The sequence below is a fragment of the Falco punctatus genome (assembly GCF_963210335.1).
Source record: "Falco punctatus genome assembly, chromosome: 3".
In the NCBI taxonomy this organism is placed as follows: Eukaryota; Metazoa; Chordata; class Aves; order Falconiformes; family Falconidae; genus Falco; species Falco punctatus.
The window spans coordinates 104,148,669-104,158,527 of NC_137582.1; the positions used below are offsets into that span (position 1 = coordinate 104,148,669).

The following is a 9,859-nucleotide window of genomic DNA, read 5'->3' on the forward strand; positions in this document are numbered from 1 at the left end:
CAATCAGCACGCAGCACTGACACTGTTGGCTCCTCCCCCCTGGTGACATCACAGCCACGTGGGGGAGGATTCGTTTAATGAAAAGTGGGTGGAGCGTCCAGCGCAGCGGCGAGGCGGGGCCTCACGAGGGGGCGGGGCTTTCTGTCCTTGCCCCGCCCTCTCTTCCTTCAGCAGGGTGGGGGAGGGGCGGCGGCCTCAGATCTGGGTGATGTCGTAGGCGCTGGGGGGGGAGGGGAGGTCACATGGGCAGGGTGGGGGTGGGGAGGCAAAAAGGGGTGGGGCTTCTAGGGGGAGGCTGCAAGGGGGGAGGGGTGACCCACGGGGTGGGGAGGGGTCAGCCATGGGGGGGCGGGGTCACCCATGGTGGGGAAGGGGTCACCCAGAGGGGGAGGGGTCACCCATGGGGTGGAGGGGTAAGCCATGGAAGGGAGGGGTCACCCATGGGGGGAGGGGCCCTTTAAGTGGGGATCCCCAAGACTGCAGGGGGTTATGGGGGGAGGGGTGGGGTAACCCAAGGGGGGGGTGAGGGGAGGGGTCCCCTGGGGTGGGGGAGGGATCTCACTTCTTCCTCTTCCGGCCCTGGCAGTGGGGGGGCTTCCCGCACTTCCCACCTGGGGGGGGGAGGGGAGAGAGGAACGTTGGGGGGTGAAGGGGGGAGGGGCCCCCAGCGCACGGGTGACCTCTGACCCCGAGGGGCCCCGGGGGGGGGAGGGGCATCACTCACAGGCGATGACGCCGATGCCGGTGACAAAGAGTGCGGCTGCCACCACCAGCCCCCAGCGCCGCAGGGATGGGTAGTCTGGGGGGGCGGGGCCAGAGGGGGAGGGGTCACAGAGGGCGGGGCCAAAAGGGGTGGGGGGTCGAAAAGGAGTGGAGGGTGAAAAGGGGCAGGGGTCGTCGAAGGGGGTAAAGGAGCTGTAAGGGGTGGAGGCGGTGTGGTTTCATGGAGGGGTGTGGCTTGCAGGGGCGGGGCTTGGGAGAGGCGTGGCTTGGGGCATGGCTTTTGGGGGGCCACGGTGGGGGTATGGCTTTGGGAGGGGCATGGCTAGCTGGAATGTGGCTGGGGAGAGGTGTGGTTTTGTGGAGGGGCGGGGCTTTTGGAAGCATGGTTAGGGAAGGGTGTGGCTAGGGAGAGACATGACTGGGGAGGGGTGTGGTTTCATGGAGGGGCGTGGCTTGGGAGGGGCGTGGTTTGGGGATGTGGCTTTGTGAGGGACTGCGATGTGGCGGCGGGCGTGGCTCTGGGTGAGGCGTGGCTAGCTGGAATGTGGCTGGGGAGGGGTGTGGTTTTGTGGAGGGGCAGGGCTTTGGGAGGGGCGTGGTTAGGGAAGGGCATGGCTGGGGAGGGGCGTGGTTTCATGGAGGGGCGGAGCTTGTTGGGGCGTGGCTTAACGGAAGGCATGGCTGGGGAGGGGTGTGGTTTGGGAGGGACGTAGCTGGGGAGGGGCGTGGCTTTTGGGGGTGTGGATTCACAGAGGGTTATGGGAGCGTGGCTGGGGAAGGGTATGGTTGGGGGCATGGCTGGGGAGGGGCGTGGCTAGGGAGGGGCGTGGTTTCACAGAGGGTTATGGCTGGGGAGGGGCGTAGCACCATGGGTGGGGCTATGGGGTGGGAAAAGCTCCGCCCCATGAATGGGAAAGGGGCGGTGATTTAAGGAGGGGGTGGAGCAGCTGAGGTGGGCGTGGCCTGGTGTGGGGCAGAGCTGTAATGGGGCGGGGCTAGGGCAAGCAAACAAGGGGCTTTAGGAAGGGGGTGGGGCTTGTGGCAGGTAGGGGCCGGGGGCCGGGGTTGGGCATGGGAGGGGCGGGGCTCCGGCGGGGGGCGGGGCTGGAGGACTGACCGTAGTAGAACTCATCCTTCGGGTTCCCATCGTCCCCTGGCGGGGGGGGGGGGGGGGGGGGAGAAGGGAGGGGTCAGCCGGCACAGCCCCCCCCCCCCCCCCCCCCCCGTGTCCCCATGTCCCCCATTATGACCCCATGTCCCCAAGTGTCCCCACGTGTCCCCATGTGACCCCTGTTCCCGTGTCCTCCCCGGCCCCCCCCGTGTCCCCCGATGTCCCCCCATTTGTCCCCATGTCCCCTCCCATGTCCCTATGTCCTCCCCGTGTCCCCACCATGTATACCCATGTCCCTGTGTGTGTCCCCATATCCCCTTATGCCCCCCTGTGTCCCTCTGTATCTGTCCCCCGTGTCCCCCCATGGCTCCCCATGTCCCCCTGTGTCCCTCCATGTCCCCCCCTCGTGTGGCCCCCATGTCCCTCCCATGTCCCCCCACGTCCCCCCCCATGTGTCCCCATGTCTTTCATATCCCCCCATGTCCCCCCGTGTCCCCCCCATGTCCCCGTGTCCCTCTGTGTCCCCCCCGTGTGTCCCCATGTCCCCCCCACATCCCCTCATGTCCCCCCGTGTCTCCCATGTTCCCCTCGTGTCCCCCATGTCCCCTCATGTCCCCCCACGTCCCTGTGTGTCCCATGTCCCCCTACATGTCCCTGTGTGTCCCCCCATGTCCCCCTGTGTCCCTCCATGTCCCCCCCCCGTGTCCCCCTCATGTGTCCCCATGTCGCCCTACATGTCCCTGTGTGTGTCCCCACGTCCTCTACATGTCCCTCTGTGTCCCTCCATGTCCCTGTGTCCCCCCCATGTCCCCCCGTGGGTCCCCCTGTGTCCCTCTGTGTCCCTGTGTCCCCCTCATGTCCCCCTGTGGGTCCCCATGTCCCCCTGTGTCCCAGCTTTTGGGGAGGGGTCCTGGGGGGGGGCAGGCATGGAGGGCATCCCAGATGTCTGGGGGGGTCCTATGCCAGGGAGGGGGGGTCCCAGGTTTTGGGGGGGGGTCCCAGACTTGGGGGGGGGGGGGGCAAGGCATGGAGGGGTGTCCCAGATGTGGGAGGGTCCCAGGACGGGGGGGGGATTCAGATGTCCGGGGGATCCCCGGATGTTGGGGGGGTCCCCTGCCAGGGAGGGGGGTCCCGGGTGTTCGGGGGGGGTCCCAGGTTTTGGGGGGGGTCCCAGACTTGGGAGGGGGGGCAAGGCATGAGGAGGATCCCCGGGGGGGGGTGGTGGTGTCCCAGGTGTCCGGGGGGGTCCCCAGATGTTGGGGGGGGTCCCAGACATGGGGGAGGGGCCAACACTCACCAGGGGGTGGGGCAGGTGTCCCACTGCTCTTGGGGTCAGGAGGGTCGTGGGGGGAGGGGTCGGTCTGTACCCCTGGGACACACACACATACCACACTTCCAGTTCAGACCAGTATAGACGAGTTTAGACCAGTACAGAGCCGCACAGGCCACTGCTACCAGTCTACACCCCCACAGCCCAGTCCTCCCAGTTCCACACCAGTATGGACTGCTATGGACCACCACCACCCCACCCCCCACTACACCCCAGTCCTCCCAGTGTAGACCAGTACAAACCAGTGCCCCCCCCCTCCCCCCTCACCTGGACTGGAGGCAGCTGTGGGTGCCAGCGGGGTCGAACTGGTCCATACTGGGAAGGGAACAGAGGCGTCCGGGGGGCTTGGGGGGGTACAGGGTCGAGCCCCTCCCCACCCCAAAAACCCCCAGCCCCGGGGGGGGCAGGGATAAGACCCCTCCCCCCCCCCCCCCCAAGCCGCAGGGATCGGGCCCCTTCCCCCCCTCCAAAGCCTCCCCAGCCCCGGGGGGGAGTCGTGGTCTCACCTTGGCCCGGGGTCACGAGCGAGGTCACGGTCAGGAGCCAGAGGGGCAGCGGGAGCTGGGGGGAGTGGCAGGGCTGGGGGGGGGCCAGGACTGGCGGGGGGGGGGGGGGGGGGGATGGGGTGTCGCGCGCCCCGGCCCCACCCAAGGGCATCCGGGCCCTATAGCGTCCCCTATAGGGGAATTGGGGGGGCGAGGGGGGACAGCCACCCACCCCCGGGGTGATAATGATGGGGGGTACGGGGGGGGGAGGGGAGCTCACCCTCATGGCGCGGCGCAGGGCAGGGCCGGGGGGGGGATGGGCGGGGGGAGGGGGGGCCCCGCGGCTCCACCCCACAGGAAATCCTGTGCTGCCGGGGGGGGCCTATAGCGGGGGCCCTATAGAGCCAGGGCCCTATAGCCATGGGGCCCTATAGCCAGGTGTGCCATATAGTCCTCGGGCCCTATAGAGCCAGGGCCCTATAGCCGAGGGGGCCTATAGCCACGGGTGTGCCCTATAGAGCCAGGGCCCTATAGCGCTGGGGGCCCTATAGTCAGGGGGGGCTATAGCGCTGTCAGGGGGGGCTATAGCGCTGGGGACCTATAGCACTGGGGACCTATAGTGCCGGATGGGGCCTATAGCCACAGGGGCCTATAGCACCAGGGGACCTATAGTGCCAGGGCCTTATAGCCCTGTGCCCTATAGTGCTGGGGGCCTATAGCATTGGGGGCCTATAGCACCGGGGGTGACCTATAACCCTGGGGCCCTATAGCATTGGGGCCCTATAGCGTTGGGAGCCTATAGCACTGGGGGTGACCTATAACCCTGGGGTCCTATAGCATTGGGGCCCTATAGCCCTGGCAGCCCTATAGTGCCAGGGGTCTGTAGCGTCGGGGGCCTATAGTGCTGGGGGTGACCTATAGCCCTGGGGCCCTATATCACCGGGGGCCTATAGCCCTGGGGCCTATAGCACGGGGGGTGCCCTATAGCCCCGGGTGTCCCCTATACCCCCAGGGGACCCATAGCACCAGGGCCCCTATAGCACCAGGGGCCCTATAGCACCAGGGGGGGCTTATAGCACCAGGGGCCCTATAGCCCTGGCCACATGGGTCCCCTATAGCTCCAACCACGTGAGTCCCCTATAGTCCCAGGTCCCCTGTAGCCCTGGCCACATGGGTCCCCTATATAACCAGATACATGAATGCTCTATAGCCCTGGGGTCCTGGGCCCCTATAGCCCCAGCCCTGGGGGTCCCCTATACCCTCAGACATGTGGGTCTTCTATAGCCCTGGGGGCTTGGGCCCCTATAGCCCCAAGTACCCTATAGCCACAGCCCTGGGCATCCCCTATAGCCTCGGGGTCTTGGGCACCTATAGCCCCAGCCACACGGGTCCCCTGTAGACCTGGGGGCCTTATAGCCCCATGTGCCCTATGGCCCTAGAAATGTGGGTCCTCTATAGCCCCAGGGACTTGGGCCCCTATAGCACTGGGTGCCCTATAGCCCCAAGTACCCTATAGCCCTAGTCCTGGGGGTCCCCAATAGCCCTGGGGTCCTGGGCTCCTATAGCCCCAGCCACATGGGTCCCCTATAGGCCTGGATGCCTGGGCCCCTATAGCCCCCCACATGTGGGTCCCCTATAGTCCTGGGGGCCCTCTAGCCCCAGCCAAGGGGGTGTCCTATAGCCCCAGCCCTGGGGTCACCTATAGCACCAGAAGCATGGGCCCCTATAGTCCCCTCCACGTGGGTCCCCTATATCCCAGGGATTTGGGCCCCTATAGCATTGTGGGACCTATAACCCCAAGTACCCTATAGCCCCAGCCCTGGGGATCCCCTATAGCCCTGTGATCCTGGGCCCCTATAGCCCTCGGTCCCCTATAGCCCCAGACATGTGGGTCCCCTATAGCCCTGGCCACATGGAACCCCTATAGCCTCAGACACGTGGGTCCCCTATAGCCCCAGGGACTTGGGCTGCTATAGCACTGGGTGCCCTATAGCCCCAAGTACCCTATAGCCCCAGTCCTGGGGGTCCCCTATAGCCCTGGGGTCCTGGGCCCCCATAGCCCCCCACATGTGGGTCCCCTATAGCCCTGGGGGCTTGGGCCCCTATAGCACTGGGGCCCCTATAGCCCCAAGTACCCTATAGCCACAGCCCCGGGCATCCCCTATAGCCTTGGGGTCTTGGGCCCCTATAGCCCCAGCCACACGGGTCCCCTATAGACCTGGGGGCCCTATAGCCACATGTGCCCTATGGCCCCAGACATGGGGATACCCTATAGCCCTGGGATCCTGGGCCCCTATAGCCCCAACCACATGGGTCCCCTATAGGCCTGGATGCCTGGGCCCCTATAGCCCTGGCCATGTGGGTCCCCTATAGCCCGGGGGTCCTGGGCCCCTATAGCTCCAGACATGTGGGTCCCCTATAGCCCTGGGGGCCCTATAGCCCCATGTGCCCTATAGCCCCAGATATGTGGGTCCCCCATAGCCCCGGGGGCTTGGGCTCCTATAGCCCTGGGGCCCCTATAGCCATGGTCAAGTGGGTGACCTATAGCCTCAGCCACATGGGTCCCCTATAGTCCCAAGCCCCGCCCCCCCGCCCCAGCAGCGCCCCCCAGCGGCAGTTATGAAACGTCTCCTTTATTTCCATGTGCGGGGAGGGGGGCACTTTGGGGGGCCTCCAAAACCTCCCCCCGCCCCCGCGAGACCCTCCCCCCCACTTCAGGTCTTTCCCACTTTATTGCCCCCCCCATTTAATAGGGGTCCCCAGTTATGGGGGTCCCTTAATTAGGGGGGAAAGGAAGAATTTTGGGGAGGGGTCCCCCAATTTTAGGGGGGGGTCCGTTATGGGTGAGGGGCTCCTGTGGTCTTGGGAGGGGTCCCCAAGTGTGAAGGTGCTTTTGGGGGGGTCCTCCCCCTTTTTGGGGTCCCCCCCTTTTTTTTTGGGGGGGAGTCATGGGAGGGCTCCTCGATTTTGGGGAGGGGTCCCCAATTTGGGGGGGGGTCCCGCATTTTCGGAGGGTCCCCGGTTTGGGGAGGTATCCCCGGTTTTGGGGAGGGGTCCCCTGTTTTGGGGAGAGGTCCCCGGTTATTGGGGAGGGGTGCCCTTTGCTCTTCAGCGGTGGTTCCTTAAGGGGGTGTCCCCCCATTTTTTGGGGGGGTCCTTGGCTCTATAGGGGGGACCCCCTTTCCCCCTCCCCCCTTTAATTTTTAACTGGGGGGGGCTGCATGCACCAGGGGGGACCCAGGCTGGGGAGGGGGCGTGGCTCTCGTCGAAGGGGGCGGGGCTACGCTGTGGCCGCGGGGGCTGTTGGGAAAAGAGAGAATTAGGGGGGGGGGGGCAGGGGGGGCAGGAGACACCCCCCCATCCCCCCCTATCCTACCACCCCCCAAAAAAAAACAACTTACTGGGGGTCTTGGCCGGCTGCCGGGGGTCTGGGGGCTGTGGGGGGCAGGGAGGTCAAGGGGGGGCCCCCAATTTGGGAGGGGGGTGTTGCCCCCCCCAATATGGGGGTCCCATGGGGGGGGGCACCAATATGGGGGTTACCGCCTCCCCCATTTTAAGGGGGGGTCTCACCTGGGCTCCGCCTTTTTGCACTTGAACTTCTTACCTGGGGGGGGGAAATGGGGGGTGGTGACCTCAAGATTGGGGGGTACACCCCCCTGCAACGTGGAGTTGTGGGGTGGTGGGTGCTGGGGAGGATTTGGGGGGGGCTCAGGGGGATTTTGGGGTGTCAAGGGGGATTTGGGGGTCCAAGGGGGGATTTAGGGGGTCCCACGTATCAAGGGAGATTTGGGGGAGGGGGAGCAGGGGGGATTTGGGGGTCCAAGGGGGGATTTTGGGGGGGGGCAGGGGGATTTAGGGGGTCCCATGTGTCAAGGGGGATTTTGGGGGGTGGGTCAGGGGGCATTTGGGGGTCCTGGAGGGATATTGAGGTGTCAAGTGGGATTTGGGGATCCAGGGGGGGAATTTGGGGGGACTCGGGGGGATTTGGAGGTGCCGGAGGGGGTGGGGGGGGGCTCAAGGGGGAGTTGGGGGGTCCCAGGGGGATTCTGGGGTGTCAAGGAAGATTTGGGGGGGGGAAGGGGGGATTTGGGGGGGGATCGGGGGAATTTGGTGGGCCCAGGGGAGACATGGGGGGTCCCAGGGGGATTCTGGGGTATCAAGGGGGGATTTGGGGGGGGGGCCAGGGGGGATTTGGGGGTCAAGGGGGATTCTGGGTGTCAAGGGGGGATTTGGGGAGGGCTTAGGGGGGATTTGGGGGTTCAAGGGGGGATTTAGGGGGTCCCATGTGTGAAGGGGGAATTTGAGGGGGTGGGCGTGGGGGATTTGGGGGTCCCAGGGGGGATTTTGGGGGGCTCAGGGGGGATTTGGGGGGGTCCCAGGGGGGATTCTGGGGTGTCAAGGGGGGGTTGGGGGACCCCGGGGTGGGGAGAGGTCCGGGGGGGGGTTTGGGGTGCTGGGGGGGTTGGGGTGCGGGATTTTGGGGTTCGGGGGCTTGGGGGTGCCAGGGGGGTGTGTGTTGGGCTGCAGGGGGGGATATTTTGGGGAGCAGGGGGCAGGTTGGGGTGCTGGTGGGAGGGTGTTGGGAGTGCGGGGTTTTGGGGTTCGGGGGGTTTTGGGGTGCGGGGGGGTTGGGGTGCTTGGGGTTTTGGGGGTTCGGGGCATTTTTGGGGGCGGGGCTGGGGTGCAGGGAGGATATTTGGGGGTGTGGGGAGGGATCCTGAGGGTGCCGGTGGTTTTTGGGTTCAGAGGGTTTTGGGGTGCAGGGGGTTGGGGGGGATTGGGGTTCGGGGGAGATATTTCGGGGTGCGGTGGGGGGGTTGGGGGTGCGGGGGGATATTTGGGGTGCAGGGGGGTTGGGGGTGCGGGATTGTGGGGTGTGTGGGGTTTTGGGGTGCAGGGGAGACATTTGAGGGTGCGGGGGGCAGGTTTTGGGGTGCGGAGTTTTGGGGGACTCACTGAGGGGCGATGAGGACCCCAGCACGAACATGGCGATGGCCAGGACCAGCCCCACCAGCCGCAGCGTCTCGTAGTCTGGGGGAGGGAGACCCCCCAAATGTCCCCCCGCACCCCCAAACCCCCCCGCACCCCCAAAGGTCCCCCCACACCCCCAACCCCCCGCACCCCCAAACCCCCCCACCCCCCCAAATGTGCCCCTGCACCCCCAAATATCCCCCCTGCACCCCCAACGCCCCCCGAACCTCCAACCCCCCTCCCCCACGCACCCCAACCCCCTCGTACCCCTAAACCACCCCTGTACCCCCAGATCCCCCCCAAATCCCCCCCACGGTACCCCCAAATCTACTCTGACCCCCCACCTTCCCCCCAACCCCAAATAACCCCCTGAACCCCCAATTCCCCCAGCACCCCTGTACCCCCAAACACACTCCCAGCCCCCCCAAACCCCCAAATCCCTCCAAGGACCCACCGAACCCCAAATTCCCCCCCCCCCCCCGCCAAATCTCACCGTAATTGAAGGGGTCCTTGGCCCGGGCAGCTTCTGGGGGGGGGAGGGGACCTGGCTGTTGGGGGGGCCAGGTGTGGGGGAGGGGGGATTTGGGGGGTCCCAGGTGGGGGAGGGGGGATTTGGGGGTCCCAGGTGGGGGAGGGGGGGGATTTGGGGGTCCCAGGTGTGGGGGAGGGGGGGAATTGGGGGTCCCAGGTAGGGGAGGGGGAAATTGAGGGCGTCCCAGGTGGGGGAGGGCGGGATTTAGGGGGTGGGGTGGGTGTGTCCCAGACGTGGGGGAGGGGCAACCCAGGCGCTGACTCAGCAGCCGGGGGGGGTGGGGAGGGGCTGGGGGTCGCCGCGGGGCGGGGGGCAAGGAGCTGGGGGTCCCCGCGGGCTGTTCACTCTGGAGCGGAATGATGGTCCCGGGAGGGGGGGGAGGGGCGGGAGGGGGAGGGGTGGGGCCGCTGTTCACTCTGGAGCGGAATGAGCCCCCTCCCACCCCTCCCTTGCACTCGCACCCCCCCATACCCCCCCCCCCCCCCGCGGGTCTGGGCTCACACGCGGCGCCGCGTGCCGCAGCGCCACGCGCGGCCACACACGCACTGCGGAGCCATGCGCACCCAGCCCCCACCCCCAGCACCTCCCAGCCCCCATCCTGCACCACCCTGCACCCACCTGTAACCCCCAGCAACTCCCCAGCACCCATCCTGACCCCCCTGCACCCCCTTTCTGCACCCAGCACCCCCCCCACCCCCCCCAACCCA

At 66.7% G+C, this 9,859-nt stretch overlaps 2 protein-coding genes and 1 long non-coding RNA gene across 3 annotated transcripts in view; all 3 read right to left on the bottom strand.

The window, feature by feature from the left end:
- Positions 1-17: 17 nt before the first annotated feature.
- LOC308060663 (uncharacterized protein) lies at positions 18-3,988 on the bottom strand. Its single transcript, XM_080379663.1, has 8 exons — positions 3,930-3,988; positions 3,671-3,725; positions 3,432-3,479; positions 3,132-3,203; positions 1,841-1,876; positions 725-799; positions 563-611; positions 18-220 (listed from the first exon to the last, which is right to left on the bottom strand). The coding sequence occupies exons 1-8, from the start codon at positions 3,933-3,935 to the stop codon at positions 196-198; spliced, it is 366 nt and encodes a 121-aa protein (XP_080235789.1). The 5' UTR covers positions 3,936-3,988; the 3' UTR covers positions 18-195.
- Positions 3,989-5,503: 1,515 nt separating this feature from the next.
- LOC308060664 lies at positions 5,504-9,182 on the bottom strand. Its single transcript, XR_013926838.1, has 4 exons — positions 9,114-9,182; positions 8,606-8,680; positions 7,220-7,253; positions 5,504-6,949 (listed from the first exon to the last, which is right to left on the bottom strand). It is a non-coding gene; the product is annotated as an uncharacterized lncRNA (long non-coding RNA).
- Positions 9,183-9,649: 467 nt separating this feature from the next.
- Positions 9,650-9,859, bottom strand: part of LOC308061125 (ETS domain-containing transcription factor ERF-like) — a gene marked incomplete at its 3' end in the record, with an annotated part of 11,087 nt that continues 10,877 nt past the window's right edge. The window contains 1 exon segment of the mRNA XM_080380676.1: positions 9,650-9,697. Within this exon segment, the coding sequence (XP_080236802.1) occupies positions 9,650-9,697 (48 nt within the window).